This window comes from Pongo abelii, chromosome 12 (genome assembly GCF_028885655.2).
Source record: "Pongo abelii isolate AG06213 chromosome 12, NHGRI_mPonAbe1-v2.0_pri, whole genome shotgun sequence".
NCBI classification, from domain to species: Eukaryota; Metazoa; Chordata; class Mammalia; order Primates; family Hominidae; genus Pongo; species Pongo abelii.
Genome location: NC_071997.2, coordinates 57,716,638 through 57,735,085, shown reverse-complemented (window position 1 = coordinate 57,735,085; position 18,448 = coordinate 57,716,638). Strand labels below are relative to the sequence as shown.

Genomic DNA, 18,448 nt, shown 5'->3' with positions numbered 1-18,448 from the left:
CTGCCCCTGTTCTGAGGACATGGCCTGTTTAAGCCTGGAAGGGATAGAAACCAGGAAGTTTCAGGGGACTCCATTTCAGTTGGCTTAAGTAACTTCTGATGGGGCTCAGGATTTGGATTATTAGTATTATTTTAAATATTCTATTTTTACATTGATTCGTGCATTTACTTGTGAATTTTTTGTCTAATAAGAATTTATTCAGGCCAGGCACAGTGGCTCTCGCCTGTAATGCCAGCACTTTGGGAAGCCGAGGTGGGCAGATCAACTGAGGTTAGGAGTTTGAGACCAGTCTGGCCAACATGGTGAAACCCTGTCTTTAATAAAAATACAAAAACATTAGCCAGGCACGGTGGTGTATGCCTGTAATCCCAGCTACTCAGGAGGCTGAGGCAGGAGAATCACTTGAACCCGGGAGGCGGAGGTTGTAGTGAGCCGAGATCACACCACTGCACTCCAGCCTGGGCGACAGAGCGGGACTCCATCTCAAAAAAAAAAAAAAAAAAGAATTTATTGAGCGCCTATAATGTTCCAAGCACTAGGTGTGGGTACACAGAACCATGCCAGAACAATGAAATCATGAGAAAGGAAAACTATAGATCAATATCTCTTATTAATATAGATACAAAAACCCTAACTACATATTAGCAAATCAAATTTAGCAACATATAAAATGAATTATATACTACAACAAAGTGGGATTTATCCCTAAGGCTGGTTTAATACCCTCAAATTAACCGATGTAATATACTATATTAACAGAATAAAGAACAAAAACTACATAATCATCTCAGTAGATGGAGAAAAAACATTTGGCAGCCGGGCGTGGTGGCTCACACCTGTAATCCTAGCACTTTGAGAGGCCGAGGTGGGTGGATCACGAGGTCAAGAGTTCAAGACCAGCCTGGCCAATATGGTGAAACCCCATCTCTACTAAAAAAATATAAATATAAAAATTAGCCGGGAGTGGTGGCACGTGCCTGTAGTCCCAGCTACTCAGGAAGCTGAGGCAGGAGAATCGCTTGAACCCAGGAGGCGGAGGTTGCAGTGAGCCGAGATCACACCACTGCACTCCAGCCTGGACAACAGGGTGAGATGCCGTCACACACACACACACACACACACAAACATTTGGCAAAATCCAACACCCTTACATAATAAAAATGCTCAGTAAACTAGGAGTAGAATGCAACTTCCTCAACCTGATAAAAACCTCTATAAAAAAATCCACAGCTAACCTCATATGTAGTGGTGAAAGAGTGGATTCTCTGCCTCTAACATCAGAAACAAGGCAGAGATGTCTGCTCTTGCTACTTCTATTCAGTATTGTCCTGGGAGGTGTGCTGAAGACCAGAAGGTCATTTTCCACATTTTCTGTACAGTGTTAAGCTCCTTGGATTCTGGGTATGATCCTAGGGGGGGAGGCACCCATAAAGATATTGAGTGTGTCAACATCCTGGCCCTTGGGAACCAATGCTTTCTAAATTTGATTTAGAAAAATATAGTAATGTGACATTTCTCATATCAGAGAGCTATGGTGCAAAAAGTCTAGATAGATGTGGCAACAAGTACATGGGTGTGGAAAGGCAAGAAAGATGAATGGAAGATAGGCTGTGGTGGAGGCAAGAAAGGCTTCATACATAGTGAAATTATTTAAGCAGGATCTGGAAAAAAATGAGTAGATATTTGTCAGGTGGACAGAGGCAAAAGGAAGAGAACAGCATGAGAAAAGGTGTGGAGGTGTGAAACAGTTCAGCATATTTGGAGAACATTCAGTCATTTATTAGTGTGGCTGGGGGGAAGATGGGAGGGGTGTAGGTGAAAGATGAAGCAAGAGAAACAGACAAAGCTGGGTCACAGGAAGCCCACTGGCTCAGGCTAGGCTGCTGTTCTAGCACCTGTCTATCCCCCCACCCGCCCAGATGCTACACTGTAACCTCATTCTGTGCTCGAATGGCTCCCGACCTGCCCTCACCCCACTCTCAGCTTGGATTCTTGGTCTTGAGTCTTTGCCTATTTAACCAAGTACTTTCCATCTCCCCACCCAGTTATAGCCCAACTGGCTCATCGCCTGTGTACTTAGACTCCTGCTGAACACATCATGGCTTGAATCCTGTAACTTCTGTGGCCAATTAGGGCAGACATGGACTGTAAAGCTCTGGAATGTGTCTCCACAGACTCTGACATTTTAAGTAGGAAACTGAAAGACCTAGGTGGTATTTTCATTTCTTTTTCTAGTTCACACAGACATGACTTTGTAACTGAAATGAGGATGTGGAAAGTGAGTCACTAGCTACGTAACTGGGACGATACAGCAAGATTTGGTAATAGAAATGATATTTTCCTGGCAATGGACAGATTGATCTCATGAAGACTTGGAAAAACTTAATTTTATTTATATATTTATTTCCTACCACATTCCACAAAACAGCTATGCCAGTTTAGAAAAATGGAACAGCATAAAAAGATAAAATAAATAATTAAGGGGACTGGGTAAAAGAAAAATAAAAGTAGGGCAATAATACAGCCAGGATTAGATAAGCTCACAGAAATACAAACCACCCACTTCTGCTAGAAGGGAGCCCCATAGCTTTTCCTGATATAAAATGTGGGAGAAGCTGTCTGTGGCTTCTTATTGAGTAGTGAATATATTTCAGAGCACTCCTGCAATCAATATGCTGATAAATTTCATGTAGCTGTAGAGTGGTGTAGAGTTTGGGGCCTGAGGCCAGCCTTTCAATCCCTACTCTACCATTTACTCTCTAGGCCTCAGTTTCCTCAGCTGTAAAACAGAGATAATAATTCTTACTTCATAGAATGGTTATGGGGATAAAATCAATTAGTAGCTGTGAAGTGTTTAGAACTGTGTCAGGTATATGGTAAGCACCATGAAGTGTTAACTTTTCAAAATGAAAAATACATTTAATTATGAATGTTTATTTAACTTTGTTAAATTAAAAATACGTGAATAATTCTTAGATATAGATCTATAAAAGCTCCAAAGAATGCTGCCAAAACACATAGCTTTCTTGTGGTCTGTATTAATCTAAGAGTGACATTTATGGGAGTGGTGGACAACACATATTTCTCAGAAAAGACTGGGAAAAGTCTTGCCTATCTGATGGAGTGATCATTTTCTGAGGAAAAGCAAGTGAAATAGCTGAATAAAGCAAAATAATCTGTGAGGAAGACAGAAACAATTTTCAAGTGAAAAATCAGGGAATTAAATAACAAGGCTGTGATTGACTAAGGCTTAGAGTATGTGTAAAATGTAATTTGAAAAGTTACACAACATTTATAGTCGATGAGGACTGGTGGGTTGGCACTAATCACTATGACTTAATTATGGCAATGGGAACTCTGTTCAGAAGAACTGCTCCAAAAAAAAAAAAAGAGCAAGTGAAGAGGCAGTGGTTGAATAAACTGAGCAATACCCACACTTGTAAGGAAATCCAGGAGCCTGAAAATGAAAACATGGTGAAGCTGGCCAACTGGCTGAGAGGAACTTAGAAGATGTGCTGTATGTCTGAACAGATAGCAAAGGGGGAATAAATGAGCATTTAATAAACATCTACTTCTGCATCTAAGTGGGTTGCAGTGGCCAGAGGCAGACTGGTTCTCCTGCCTAGAACAATCGGAAAAGCTGGATAATTTGTTGGAAGGCAGTAAGGAATTGCTGAGGCAATGAGATCTAGAGGTAGCTCAGTCTCTAGAGAAGGAAGAGTCTGGAGAGATGAGGGAATTATTGCAACTGCTTATACCCTGGGAGTATATGTTGATTCTGGGACAGAGGGCGTGGTGGTAGTGGTGGCTGGAGGAGCTGAGAATCCAAGACTTCCACCTATGGAGGCAAGTATAGGAGAACAGAGAAACTAGCAGATTTTTTGGTGGAGACTTGGTGGTGGGAAGCGATGGGAATCAAGTCAATTTTCCCCCAAACACATTTGCCAAATATTAGGGCTCCATGGGGCAAAAGGCAAAAACACTTAAGGAGAAAGCTTCCAAAAAGTAGAATGTTTTAGCAGACTTGGGAGCCAGTGATTAGAGGTGGGACCTTCCAAAGGGAGGGGATACACATAATACACCAGGCTTTCAGTGGAAAACTCTGGAGGGCCAGGAACAAACCCTGGATAGATTGAGCATTAGCAGGACTGCAGCCCAGCCTTGACTCAGCACAGTTTCTAGTGAAACAGGATGCTCAGCCACCACTCTGTCTGCCTAGTGTGGGAAGGGTGAGCCCTCTCTAGAGAAAGCTAACACCAGCTGGAGTCTCTACAATTTATTTATATATGTTATTGCCAGGTGTGACAAAAGACATGTGCCACATGTCTGAAAACCAAGAGAAAAAAGAGACAATAGAAACAAATCCGTAAGTGATCCAGGTATTGGGGTTAGGTGACAAGAACCTTAAAATAACCATGATTAGTATATTTAAGAAATTAGATGAAAATATGGAGAATTTCTTCAGAGAATTAGAATCTACAAAAATGAAACAAATGGAAACTGTAGAACTGCTAACCAACCACTATGTGGAAATCATGTGTTAGACATGTGCTGGGTGCTTTACACATGCAATATTTAATCATCTTAAAAACCACAAGAGGTATATTTTATTGTCTATATTTTATATGTGATGGGACAAGAGTTACTAATGTGTGTGTCATGCACCTTCTCCCTCACTGTACTTTTTTCTTTTTTTTTTGAGACGGAGTCTCACTCTATCACCCAGGCTGGAGTGCAGTGGCGCGATCTCGGCTCACTGCAATCTCTGCCTCCTGGGGTCCAGTGATTCTCGTGCCTCCTGAGTAGCTGGGACTACAGGCATGCGCCACCACCCCCAGCTAATTTTTGTATTTTTAGTAGAGATGAGGTTTCGCCATGTTGGCCAGGCTGGTCTTGAACTCCTAACCTCAGTTGATCTGCCCGCCTCTGCCTCCCAAAGTGCTAGGATTACAGGTGTGTGTCACTGTGCCCAGCCCTCCCTCACTCTACTTCTATTGATTAAAGGAGAAGCCTTATCAGCTTTATTTCTTAGTATTTTAAATAGGTAGAAACAGACAGGACCTGAGAGAGAGGAGGACTACATTATGTCAGAGAGGCTAAGTCAATTTATAATACATGGCTGAGAGAGGGAGGAAGAGGATTGAGAGAGAACAGGAACTGAGGAGGTAGAGATAATTTGTGTGTGTGTGTGTGTGTGTGAAAGATTCTAGGAACAGCTTCAGGTTAGAGATAATTGAGGAGTGGGGGAAGAAAATTTGAGAAATGTCATTATGGGTTATGAACTAGATACTCTTTAGTGTCCTTTGAATACACAAATCACTTTAAAATTTACTTTTGGGCCTCTGATAGTGCTTCCATATATGCCATTTGTGCAGAGACTAAGCCACATAGTGCTTCCATATATGCCATTTGTGCAGAGACTAAGCCACATAGGGGCCATTAAATTTGTTATGGTTACAAATAGATGAATACACCAATGCTTAGTGAGGGTAAGCAAGTTGCCTAAATTCACACAGTTGGGAAATAAAAAAAGCTGTCAGGAACCTAAGGCCATCTGATTCCACAGTCCAGGATTTTCCTGGACAACACAAATTATATTTTACTACAACATATTAGAAAACTGCCTTGCCTTGACTCCTCCAAAAAGAGAAGTAAGAAAGGGAGGAATTTCTATTCTGGGCCTAAATTTGACCAAAGCCTAGGAATTGGTTAGTAAAGTGGGGAAGTGGTAGAAAAGGCACTATGTCAATCTGGAGTTTGGGTAGTCAAATTATATCTGAGACTTTAATCTCAAACATAGGATCCTATATTTAAAAACCTACTTGAAATATGCTTTTCTCCAAAAAGAAACAGCATACAAATGTCTAATGACAAGTGGAAGAAACTGGAGAGCTCTCATTCAAGAAGTACCATTTGAGTTTGGTCTTTCAGGATAGGGTAGAATTTGAACACACAGAGATAGGAGAAAGGTCAACATGAGCAAAGGCTCAAAGGTGGAAAAATTTAAGATTTGTATATTAATTTGGTTGGAGTGTATGGTACATGAAGGGGAATAAGGGGAGATAAGGTGGGACCTTGAATATTAGGCTGAGGAATATGGACTTTATGGATAAACAATAGTAAGCCACAAAGTATTTTTCAGCTGAGTAGTGGCAGAATCAGTGCTGAATCAGATTAATCAAAAGATTAATCTGTTGGCATTATGTGAAATGGACTAGGAATGGGAAGCACTAAAAAAGCATTGAGACAAGTTGAGAGATTATTGCAGTACTAAAGGAAAGGTTAAAACGGCTTGAACTAGGATAGTGATAACAGATGCTATAGGGATAGAATAGGCAAGGTGTAATACGTGATTGAGTATTGATACATAGAAAAACATGCATGTGATAGGGGAATGCTTCAAGGAGATTAAGCTAGTGCCAATGTGCAGGGAAAACCAGAAAAGAGAGAGATTGGAGGCAGGGAAGCCAGTTAGGAGTTTACTGAAGAAGTCTTGGTGAAACAAGCAGTGGGAACAGGAAGTAAAGGAGAGTTACAATTCATGTTATGAGTGGAAAATTGATGTGACTTAGTGATGGAGTAGGTGTAAAGGGTGAGATGGCTGAAAGTGACTGAGGTTTCAAGCCTGGGTGACTAGACAATGGCGGTGCTGCTATTAACAGAAAGGCAGAAGTTAGAATGAGAAGTTGGCTGGAGGGGAACATTACAATGAAAAACAGAAGGCAAGAGAGTTAAATAGCGAGCTGACTTGAAATCAGGTTTTAAAAGAACATATGAAAAAGGTATATGAAAGAATAAAAAACCAAAGATGGAGTTAAAGAAGCATGGCAAACTTGTAAAAATAGGCTTAGGAGGTTAAAACCCTAAATAAGTCTCGTCACACTTAAAAATATTTGTGTTGAATTAATGAGCTGAAGTTTGTGAAAAGTTTGTACTCTATAACATACTGCCATTCAGGATTTTTGCTGCTTGGAGAAAATGTCATGTGAAAAACAAGAAGGAAGAGGCATTTAAACACTGTTTTGCGGCCGGGCGCGGTGGCTCACACCTGTAATCCCAACACTTTGGGAGGCCGAGGTGGGCAGATCAACTGAGGTTGGGAGTTTGCGACCAGCCTGACCAACATGGAGAAACTCCGTCTCTACTAAAAATACAAAATTAACCGGGTGTGGTGGTGCATGCCTGTAATCCCAGCTACTCGGGAGGCTGAGGCAGGAAAATTGTTTGAACCCAGGAGGTGGAGGTTGTGATGAGCCAAGATTGCACCATTGCACTCCAGCCTGGGCAACAAGAGCGAAACTCCGTCTCAAAAAAAAAAAAAAAAAAGAAAACTGTTTTGCTTCTGTCTTTTCTAGAATAGGAGAGTGGTCTTTAATCTAGATGAGGTGGACCAAACGGAGTAAAGAGAACAGCAGTACAAGATGGGTAAGCAGTTGTTATGAGTACTGTGCCATTTTAAGTGAGTTCAACTCTGCTGAAGTACAGAAGCATAGAGTGTAAATGAAGGGAAAATTAGCTTCAGCGTTATAGTCTGTATTTATCTGGCTACATCCAGAGTAGGGAATTTAGCAAAGAAGTTAAAAACATGGGCTTTGTAGTCAACAGAACTAGATTCAAATTCTTTTTAAATTTTCTTTCTTTCCCACCCCCACAAGCAGTGTCTCCCTCTGTCGCCCAGAGTGCAGTGGTGCGATCATGGGTCACTGCAGCCTTGAACTCCTGGGCTCAGGCAAGCCTTCCACCTCAGACTCCCGAGTAGCTGGGACTATAGGCGAGAGTCACTGCTCATGGCTAATTTCTTAATTTTTAATAGAGACAGGGTCTCACTCTGTTTCTCAGGCTAGTCTTGAATTCCTGGGCACAAGTGATCCTTCTGCCTTGGCCTCCTAAAGTGTTGGGATTACATGTGTGAGCTAGGTCCTCAAACTCTGACAAGACTACTTTGGTAGCTGTGTGACCTTTGGTAACTCACTTGGTCTTTTTAGGCCTCAGCCTCCTCCATCCACAAAAGTTGGGATAACAATCCCTACTTCACAGAGTATTGTGAGGATTAAATGAGGTAAAGTATGCAAAACACTTGGTTAAGTGACTACCACTTAGTAAATGCTCCAAAATATGGGTATCTACTAGTGGCAGGTCAACTACATCTCTGCCCTTTTCCAAGACAGAAGACTAATAAAGAAGAGGTCTCTTCATCTCTACAACAGTGCTTGGCATACAGTGGTGAGTAAATATTTCATAAATACATAGATAGATAGATAAATACAGATACTCAAACCCTGAATTTAGTGGCAGGGAGACTCTAATCTCGTGTATGTAAGCCAGGATGGAAGGGAATACTTTTTCCCATCCTTATTATTACTATTTTTTTTTTTTTTTTGGAGACAGAGTCTCACACTGTTGCCCAGGCTGGAGTGCAGTGGCACGATTTCACCTCACTGCAACCTCCGCCTCCCAGGTTCAAGCAATTCTCCTGCCTCAGCCTCCCAAGTAGCTGGGATTACAGGCATCTGCCACCACGCCCAGCTAATTTTTTGTTTTACTTTATTTTTAGTAGAGACGGGGTTTCATCATGTTGGCCAGGCTGGTCTCGAACACCTGACCTTGTGATCCACCCGCCTCAGCCTCCCAAAGTGCTGGGATTACAGGTGTGAGCCACCATGCCCAGCCTATTATAACTATTTTTTGAGACAGGGTCTTGCTGTGTCACCCAGGCTGGAGTGCAGTGGTGCGATCTTGGCTCACTGCAACCTCCGCCTCCCGGGTTCAAGTGATTCTCATGTCTCAGCCTCCTGAATAGCTGGGATTAGAGGTGCGTGCCACTATGCCTGGCTAATTTTTGTATTTTTAGTAGCTATGGGATTTCACCATATTGGCCAGGCTGGTCTTGAACTCCTGGCCTCAAGTGATCCACCTGCCTCGGGCTCCCAAAGTGCTGGGATTACAGGCGTGAGTCACCACACCAGGTTATAGTTCCTATAACTTTTCCCCTACTTAGGACATTTGAGTTGTTTCAAATTTTTCACCATTGTAAATAACACTGAGATGAACATGCTGGTATATCTTTGCTCCCTTTCCTGACTGTCTTCTTTGGCTACATTCCCAGCAAAAGGAAAAGGTATCATTTTCCGGAAAATTTACATCCTCTCTAGCAGTGTATTAAAATGTCAATGTATGTCTAAAATATCAAATACTGTAAGAATGTATTGAAGCCACCTGGGAGAAATTCCTCCCAAGTGATGTATCATCTCAGATTCTGAGGAACTGGGTGGAGTAAATAGTAAACTGAGCTGTTGGGCACTAACAGTTACAACGGCTCCGTTGTCTCTGCTCTGCGAAGACAGGAGATGGGTGTTCTTCAGACAGGAATCAGGAACTCAGTGGGTGGACCTAAAAGGCAGTGTGGGCTTTGAAACAGGAAAAAAAGAAGTCTGCTTCTGATAGTGAAAGAGATGCATTGCTGTGCTGTCCTGATCATCCTACTAAGTCAAACCTTTATTCTATATCTGTCCTTGCATTCTATTTGCAGTTGTTTTAATTTTGCTAAGTGTTGTGTTAGTTTCATGTGACTGCTTTTATTTTTTCCCTTTCAGGGAATGACATCCATCTAGCTATTCAAGTCAGAAACCATGCAGTTATTTGCTACTTCCTCTTTCTCACCCCCTATATCCAATCTCTCAACCAAGTTCTGACAATCTTCTCTCTAAAATATTTCTACACTTGGTCGTAGCCAAAAGGCCAAGAAGCGATTCTAAAATATTTCTCTAATTGGTTTGCTCATCTCGTCTTGACTTCCAATGTTCTAGTTCAAACCACCACTGTCTCTTGCCTAGTCTACTGCAATATCCTCCTATCTCATTTTCATGTTTCCATTTTTGCTTCTGCAAGTTCATTTCCAAATTTCTGCCCAAGTAATATTTTAAAAACTTAAATAGATAATGTTATTTCTCTTGATTTGTTTCCCTAAGTCCAAATCCTTAATTTGGCCTACAAAGCTTTGCATGATTTGACCCCTGCTCACCTCTCCAACCCTACCTTTTGTCACTCTCTCCCTTCCTCCCTGTTTCAGTCACAATGGCTTTTCTGTTCTTGATTTTTCTCTCAGCTCTTTCCAGTCTTAGGGTCTTTGCACATGCCTTTCCTTACACCTGGAATGCTCTTCCTGCCACCCTTCACCTGGTTAATTCTCACTTATCTTGTAGGTCTTAGTTTAAATGTCACTTCTATGGACAGGCTTTCTTATAGCAGCTTCTTCTTTTCCTTTATAAGCTTCTCATAATTAAGAATATATACATTTCTGTTTCTTCCATTGGAGAGTGGGTTTTTTAAGGTCATAGGTAATGTCTTTTAGGTCACTACAGAATATATATCTAGGGCTTGACACAATGTCTGGCACAGACTAAGTGCTCTTCATTTAAATGAACCATAACGTCTATCAGTGTTAGGAAGGAAGTAGGTTTTAAAATACAGGTACATATGGAAAATTCCCTGTTGCCATTTAAATGTTAAGCTTTACCAATCGGGGATTTTCAAGTTTCGTGTTGTATAACTGAATTGAGGAATTATTCTCTATAGCATGAAACCAACAAAAGGCAAGTGATATTTACTCCAAATTTCAGAGTATTTCCAGTTTTTTCTGTCTTCTTGAGGGTTGAGGCAGATTTAGGATTGGGCAGAGTTAGTTAGCTGCTCTTCTGTGATTGGTACTTTAAAAACGATTCTTCTTTTTCACCTGGGGACATGGGTACTCACCAGCAGGCTGTGACACAAAGCATGGAAATGTTGCTGATTTGTCTCCAGCTCATCCCAGTCCAGCTGCCAACAGCTTGTAGGTCTGAGGATGAATGGGAGTCCATATGTCAATGACTCGCAGAGCCCGCTAGATTTTAAAGCCCTAGGAAGAGATAATTACAGTGAAAGACTCTTTAGTGATATCTAGAACCTCTACCTAGATCCACTTCAATTCAGCTTAACTCTAAGATAGTACTGTGAAAGCTTTTAAATTAGTGTCTGTGAACTATGCATCTTTGTATGGCCAGCATCTAGCATAGTATCTAGCACACAGAAGATTGTCAAAGTTCAGGAACCTGTGCATGGGCACAGTGGTAGGAACTGGGAAGAGTTGAAGCAGACTCTGCCATCATTGCTAATTCATTGTGGTTTTTTTTTGTTTGTTTTGTTTTGTTTTTCTTTCAAGATAAGGGCTTGCTCTGTTACCTAGGCTGGAGTGCGGTGGTCCGATTATAACTCACTGCAGCCTTGAACTCTTGGGCTCAAGCGATCCTCCTGCCTCAGCTTCCCAGAGTGGCTGGGATTACAGGCATGAGCCACTGTGCCTGGCCTGCTAATTCTATCCTACAATTGGTTCTCCTGGAAGAAGGAATTCTAGTACTTAGAGAAATGGGAGGGGGCAGGGGTAGATCCTATGTACCACTTACTCCCTGAAGGTTGGATCTCTGTCTTGATGCCTAAACAAAGTAGTTATTCAATAAACATTTACTAAATGGATAAACACCTTTTTAATGAGTCAAAAGAAAAACAATCCTCATGCAGACCTCAGAGTGTTCTACTGCAGCGCTTCTCCCACCATCTGCACATATGGCCTCCACATGCTGAGTAGCCTGTCTTTGCTTCCTCATGCCATAGCTGTAACTGCTACTTTGGAACTGACTCTTGCCTGCCTGACACTTAAGAGATACCACCTATCTCTGGACTTCCTAGCCACGGAACCACTAAGAATAGCATTTGCATGGATTGGGGAGGTTCCCTTGGACCATACTTGATCACTTGGAGCTTGTAATGAGAGGCCGATGACTGGGAAGCCATCTGGTAGAGTGTGATGAAGTCTCCTTTGGGGTCATCCATTCTCAAGGAGCCGTCAGCTGTGCCAGGGAGTAGGGATGGGCTGAGCAGTCGCTCTTGGAGATCACATTTCAGACACACTACAATAAAAGCAGCATTGGAAGAAGGATTGTGGGTAATAAGTTACCTTAGGCTATGCCATTAAGAGACAACATCTGCTACCCATTCCATCTCTACCAGGCAAACAAGGGATAGCAGGAGGCAGGAGAGTGGAAAGAGGAAAGCCTGACTGGTTTGGAAAGGGAGAACAGGTTTGGAACCTATAGTATCTCTATTGCTCTGCATAAGAGTTAACTTATCTTCAAGGGTCTGACATGATTTTTACTTGTTTTACTTCTGGGCTGGCTGAGCAGTTGTCTCATAGTGAGACATCTGGCTTGTGATCCAGTCTGAGGAACATGTACCCTCTGTGGAGGAGGTAGCTAATGCCAAAATATGCAGAGGCCCTTTGACAATCACAGAAGGAAATCTTGCTTCTGCTGCTTCCTTGTGGCTAAACTTTGGCAACAGTGCAGGTCAGATGAAGGAAGAGCAGGAAAGCAGAAGTCAGGCAGTCAGATGACTGCTACTGTTTCTCTGTGGGCTCGTTCAGGGACATTCAGAGTGGGGGGAAAGGAATAAGTTCCTGAAATAGCTTATTTTTTAATTCCCCAAAGAAACATGAATTTAGGACCTTCTGGGCCTTGGAGCATCACAGTGGCATCAGACAACAGTTCTGAGGAGTGCTTAGGCTAGGTAGGAGTTACTCTAGGTATTTTACTCTTCTGGATTAAGCTTCTGCTCCAGTAGGTAGCTGCATATGCCATAGTGTATGATGATCTGTTGCACAAGCTTGAATCCTTGATATTACAAAGTTCTTCAATAAAACGTATACCTGGCTTGAATACTGATAACATACTTGTGAATATACGAATGTTGAGTACTTCTGAGAAGGCTGGTAGTTGATGTTAGTGACTTGTGAAATGACTGTACTAACTACAATATGAGGTAAAAAGCAACATAGGAAAAATAGAGTGGCAGAACAGATGTCAGATCCAGCTGGCCCTCCTGGGCCCTGTGAATAAGACCTAGACATTAGGTCTTATCACATTAGACACTGTGAATAAGACATTCATTCTGGGTGAGCCGGCCCTCAGCCTGACATGTCCCAGAGCACAGGAAGTCAGTAGGAGGGACTTTGCCTAGGAATCCAGCTTCCTCTTATTTCTTCTGTGCCTGACTTCTCCATTTCCGGTCCTGAGGCTTTAGGACTGGACAGCTGTGTTCATCTGGCAGAGGCTTTCAATTCTGGTTGCAGTAAGAATCATCTAGCGCAGCAACCCTCAATCATTTTGGTATTAGCGACTGGTTTCATAAAAGACGATTTTTCCACGGGGTGGTGGGGGATGGTACTGTTCCACCTCAGATCATCAGGCATTAGATTCTCATGAGGGGTGCACAACCTAGATCCCTTGCATGTGTAGTTCACAATAGGGTTTGGGCTTCTATGAGAATCTAATGACACAGCCAATCTGACAGGAGGCAGAGCTCAGATGGTAATGCTTGCTCACCTGCTGCTCACCTCCTGCTGATCCAGTTCCTAACAGGCCACAGGGGTTGGGGACCCCTGATCTAGGAAACTTGAAAAAGATACTGATGTCTGGGCCCTACCCCAGACCAATTGGATCAGGGTCTCTGGGGGTGAAGCCCAGACACTGGTATTTTTTTATCATACTTTAAATTTTGGGGTACGTGTGCATGACGTGCAGGTTTGTTACATATGTATACATGTGCTGTGTTGGTTTGCTGCACCCATTAACTCGTCATTTACATGAGGTATTTCTTCTAATGCTATCCCTCCCTCAAACCCCCACCCCATGAGAGGCCCCAGTGTATGATGTTCCCCGCCCTGAGACACTGGTATTTTTTATAAGTTCCCCATGTGATTCTTATTGCAGCCTGGGTTAAGAAATACCCAAACTGTGGTCTCAGCAGAGTGTCCCAAAGCTGGGAATGCTGTTTTAGCAGGGCTCGAATCTAGAACCAGGTGTGCTTCTCCCACCCAGAGCCCAGATGCAGATGTGGCAGACACCGTACCTAAGAACAAGAAAAGAAACTCATGTGTAACTCACTGTGTGCTCTGTCAGAGGAAGGCCTTTCTAAGGGAAGCACCTAGAGACGGGGTGAAGGGCCCTAGGCAGTCAAAGAAGCAGCTGGCATCAGATAGAGAACCTTGTAAGAAGGAGTCAGAGTGAACATCTGAGATGCATACCCCAAAGAGTCTAGAGGAGGAAAGCTTGAGTTTTTTGTTTTGTTTTCTTTCATTTTTTGTAGTGAGCCATAGTCCAGAAATCTACATGTGTGGCAATACATCAATTTTTAAAATAATAATGACAGCATAATCTTTATTGTGGTTGTTTAAAATCTCAGGTGGGTCATATCCACCCTAGAAGAGGCCTAATTTCCCCAGACCTCATTCCAGCTGTGCCTGAACATCTGGATTCCAGTGAAGACCTCCCCAGCAGAAAAGCTGACTGCAGTCTGGATCTAAGTTCCACTGTGCATCCCGAAGACCTACAGATTTCTGAAAAAATGATTATAGATGGAGATAAATATTCTGGCTCTGACCCTGGTGCTGAAAGCTTTGGAAAGACAGGGGAAGCCAGAGAAATTCTGATTAGCACCATGGGCAAATGCCATGTGATAGTGGAAGAAAGACTGGTTACAGGAGTTCCTGGCCTCTGAGGGCACTAGCCCTCCTAATGAAAGAAGTGAATCTCTAGCTCCTTTGTTCAGAATTGCTTAGCATGAGGCAGGTTAATATAGTAGATAAAGACCCAGGTTCTGGAGGAAGATAGACCTGGGTTTATTGACATTGTCTGGGCTGAGAGTGTCAAGTGTACAAAATATAGATTTCTGATCCTAAGGGTTAAGAGTGGGCCCTGTTGCCTGGCTTCAAATCCTAGCTCTGCTACTAATTTTCTGTGCAGCCCTGGGAAAGTGTGCTTAATTTCTCTAAGTCTCAGTTTTCTCATATGTAAAATGGGGGTAATATCGTATTTAATTGATTCTAAGACACATTTTTTTTTCATCTCTGTATGTGTCTTACAATTGCCATAGGCCAGGCAGGCACTCTAAGTCCTTACTTACTACTCTAACCTAAAAGAGCTCTCTCAATACAGGTAAAATACTACTTCTAAGTGACAAGAAAGAGCTGTGTAATGTTTAACGGGCAATGTCTTCTTTCTTTTTTTAAAGAAAAATCTTTATTATTAAAAAAATTTTTTTAGAGATAAGGTCTCACTCTGTTGCCCAGGCTGAAGTGCAGTGGCTCCATCACAGCTCACTGCAACCTTGAACTCCTGGGTGCAAGTGATCCTCTTGCCTCAGCCTCCTGAGTAGCTGAGACTACAGGTGCATACCACTGTGCCTGGCTAATTTTTTCTTTTTATTTTTTGTAGAGACAGGTCTATGTTACACAGGCTGTCATTAATTCCTGGCTTCAACGGATCCTCCCACCTTTGCCTCCCAGAATGCTGGCATTACAGGAGTGAGCCACTGCACCTAGCCTGTTTTCTTTCTTACTGGTACATAAAATAGTGGTGTACCTTACAATTGATAGCACCTTAGATTCAATGACATATGGTAACAGTATCTGTCTCATAGTGTTATGTGAAGATAAAATGAGATAATGCAAGAAATGAAGTTAATTTAGTGCTTGGCACAGAGGCAGGGCTTAATAATGTTAGCTATATGCTAGCTTCTATATAAAGTTGCTAGCTGCCTTAAAACAGGGAAAACAGATAAGTGAATTCCAGAGGATAGGACAGGGAGAAATTGGTACTATCAGCCTTGGACAAAAGGGGTGGAAAGGAGGTTCTGGGAAGAATATTTTACACAAAGAAAAGACAGATTAAAATCAAGTTAAGTTGGCAAAGACATCCCGGGCACTAGGTTGAAATGGGGGAGAGAGGAAGACTTGACGGCCACCCCTAGACAGAAAGGGTCTTGGGAAGCCTTAATCCTGTGTAGTAACACCTCCAAAAAGCCCTTCCCTGTCCTAAAGAAACAATGGTCATAAAGAGTTCTATTACAGCTGAAGAAAAGAACATATATAAAAACTCAAATATACTGCCAATGGCCAAGAAAGAGCTCTCAAAGGAGGCGGTAACCCCAGTGAGTCGTGTCAAAGCTTACGAGAAGGGCTTTGGTAAACATCATGTTCAATCCATTCTTCAACCCTCAATGATCTCTGTAGCCACTACCACTACCAGTATTCCGTTCAATGAGAAAGATGGGTACAAATTCCCACCCCTAAAGAAGATATACTTTGGTCATTTCTCTTTGGAGCTGGTCCTTGAGGACTCAGCTTTCCCAACCTCAGTGTGGCTGATCAGACTGATAGATGGGCCCATTTATCTGCAGGCCCAGCCGCCCCAGGTCCTGCCTGAGCCAGCCTTCCAAGGAGATGGGAGAATGGAAATGGCCTTATTCCTGTCATCTAGTGGGACCTGGAATGAAGTATAATTGCCAGGCAGAACCGTATCCATTATCCAGGATATTTTTGGCATGCCCAGAACACTGGATTGATCTCTCGGTTTCAGTAATTGCCTGAACTGCTTTGTGAACATGGTCTTGGGCACAGATTGTCCTCCCTGGGGCGTATCTCTGTAGGTTCTTTAGTTTTCCCCCATTTGCTGCCTCCCTAGCGAGAAGATCTTTATTTAACCTTGGTTCTCTTCCTCTTGCCACAGGCTGTATTGATATTGTTGAGGTAGCAGCATGCTCCAAACTATAATGTCAATTATATTTACCACATTAAAAATGAGAATAATGAGAAATGTGATCCATTGTGTTCTTATGTAGTCTAGCCAATTCTCTGTCATTGAGGTGTCTCAGACTTTGCCCCTAAACTAACTGGCCCTTGCTGGTTGGGCTTAATTAGGTTCAGCTTTCTAACTATGATTGCTTCTTAGAACTTCTCTTCTTATTCCTCACGCTTATATTGGACAGCCTCATCCAACCCTCTTCCAGTCCCTAAACCTCAACGATGCTATATTCCACTGACTCACCAATCTAGAGTCCTGATCCCAGATAAGAATAATCATAGCCTAAATATCTTTTGGGGGTTATGTACTTGGATTATCTCTGGGTCTGGAAATGTTGCTGAAACACTGTGAAGAAAGAAGAAGATGGATTTGTTCTTGGTCTGTTCCACTGTTATGTAGCCAGGCTTTGAAGAAAATCTCCATGCTGACAATATCATTGTCTATAGTCTGAAGGTCAATGTCAGTTCCCAGAATAGAACTCTCTGCAAAAGAAAGGGAAATAAAGTGTTCACTTAGATTGTAAATTTTGAGTAATATAAAATTTTGAACACATCCATCTTTTCTTTTTTGAGACGGGGTCTCATTATGTCACCCAGGCTAAAGTACAGTGGCCATTCACACACGCAATCATTGCTCACTGCAGCCTCCAAATGCCTGGGCTCTAGCAATCTTCCTGCCTCAGCCTCCTGAGTAGCTGGGACTACAAGCACTCACCACCATGACTGATGAATTTTTTAAAAAACTTTTTTTAGAGATGAGGTCTCACTATGTTGCTCAGGCTGGTCTCTAACTCTTGGCCTCAAAGCAATCTTCTTGTCTCAGCCTCACAAGTAGCTGGGATTAGCTGGGATTATAGGCACTTGTCACTGGTCCAGCTTCCACACCCATTTTTTGATCCATTGACTGTACCTCTAGACATCTAGCCTAGAGACATTCTTGAGTAGTACACAAAGAGACATATGCAAAGATGTTTGGTATAGCATTGCTGTAATAACAATCAAAACCCCAAACAGGAAGCAATTCAAATCCCCTCAATAGGGAAATATTTAAATTATGACACACTCAAACTATGGAGTATTACGTGTTTGTTAACAAAGCTAAATGTACTGACATGAAAAACTAGGAGACAGTAAGTAAATAAAGGAAGCTGTAGAACAGATATAACATGATCCCATTTATATAAAAATAAAACTATCTATATATATATGTAAATGCATTTTACAAAGCTCTGGAAGGCTATCATCAAACTGTTAACAGTGGACAGGAAGTGGAAATAGGACAGGGTTCTGAGATACTTTCCCTTTTCACTATTCATACTTCTATATTGTTTGAATTTTATTGGAGTTGTGCATTTCTCGTGTTAAAAAAAATTCTAGGTCGGGCACAGTGGCTCACACCTGTAATCCCAGCACTTTGGGAGGCCAAGGCGGGTGGATCACTTGAGCTCAGGAGTTTGAGACCAGCCTGGCCAACATGGTGAAATCCTGTCTCTACTAAAAATACAAAAATTACCCAGGTGTGGTGGTGGGCACCTGTAATCCCAGCTACGTGGAAGACTGAGGCACGAGAATTGCTTGAATCTGGGAGACAGAGTCTACAGTGAACCAAGAGCAGGCCACTGCATTCCAGCCTGGGCAACTCCATCTCAAAAGAAAAAAAATAAATAAATAAAATAAATAAAAAATAAAACATGGGAGAAAGAAATCACTGTAAAAACAAACAAACAACCCCAAAATATTCTAGAATATAAAAACAACCAAAAATTATACAGCAATGCA

The 18,448-nt window shown here is 42.2% G+C and overlaps 1 protein-coding gene across 4 annotated transcripts in view; it reads right to left on the bottom strand.

Moving 5' to 3' along the window:
- M1AP (meiosis 1 associated protein) overlaps nucleotides 1-18,448 on the bottom strand; it is a 92,486-nt gene that overhangs the window by 6,661 nt on the left and 67,377 nt on the right. For all 4 annotated transcript variants that reach the window (XM_054548005.2, XM_054548004.1, XM_054548007.2 and 1 more), the window contains exons 5-7: nucleotides 16,979-17,152; nucleotides 11,780-11,942; nucleotides 10,753-10,894 (exon numbers count right to left, since the gene is read on the bottom strand). In XM_054548005.2, coding sequence (XP_054403980.1) covers nucleotides 10,753-10,894; nucleotides 11,780-11,942; nucleotides 16,979-17,152 — 479 coding nt within the window. The remainder of the gene's footprint in view (nucleotides 1-10,752; nucleotides 10,895-11,779; nucleotides 11,943-16,978; nucleotides 17,153-18,448) is intronic.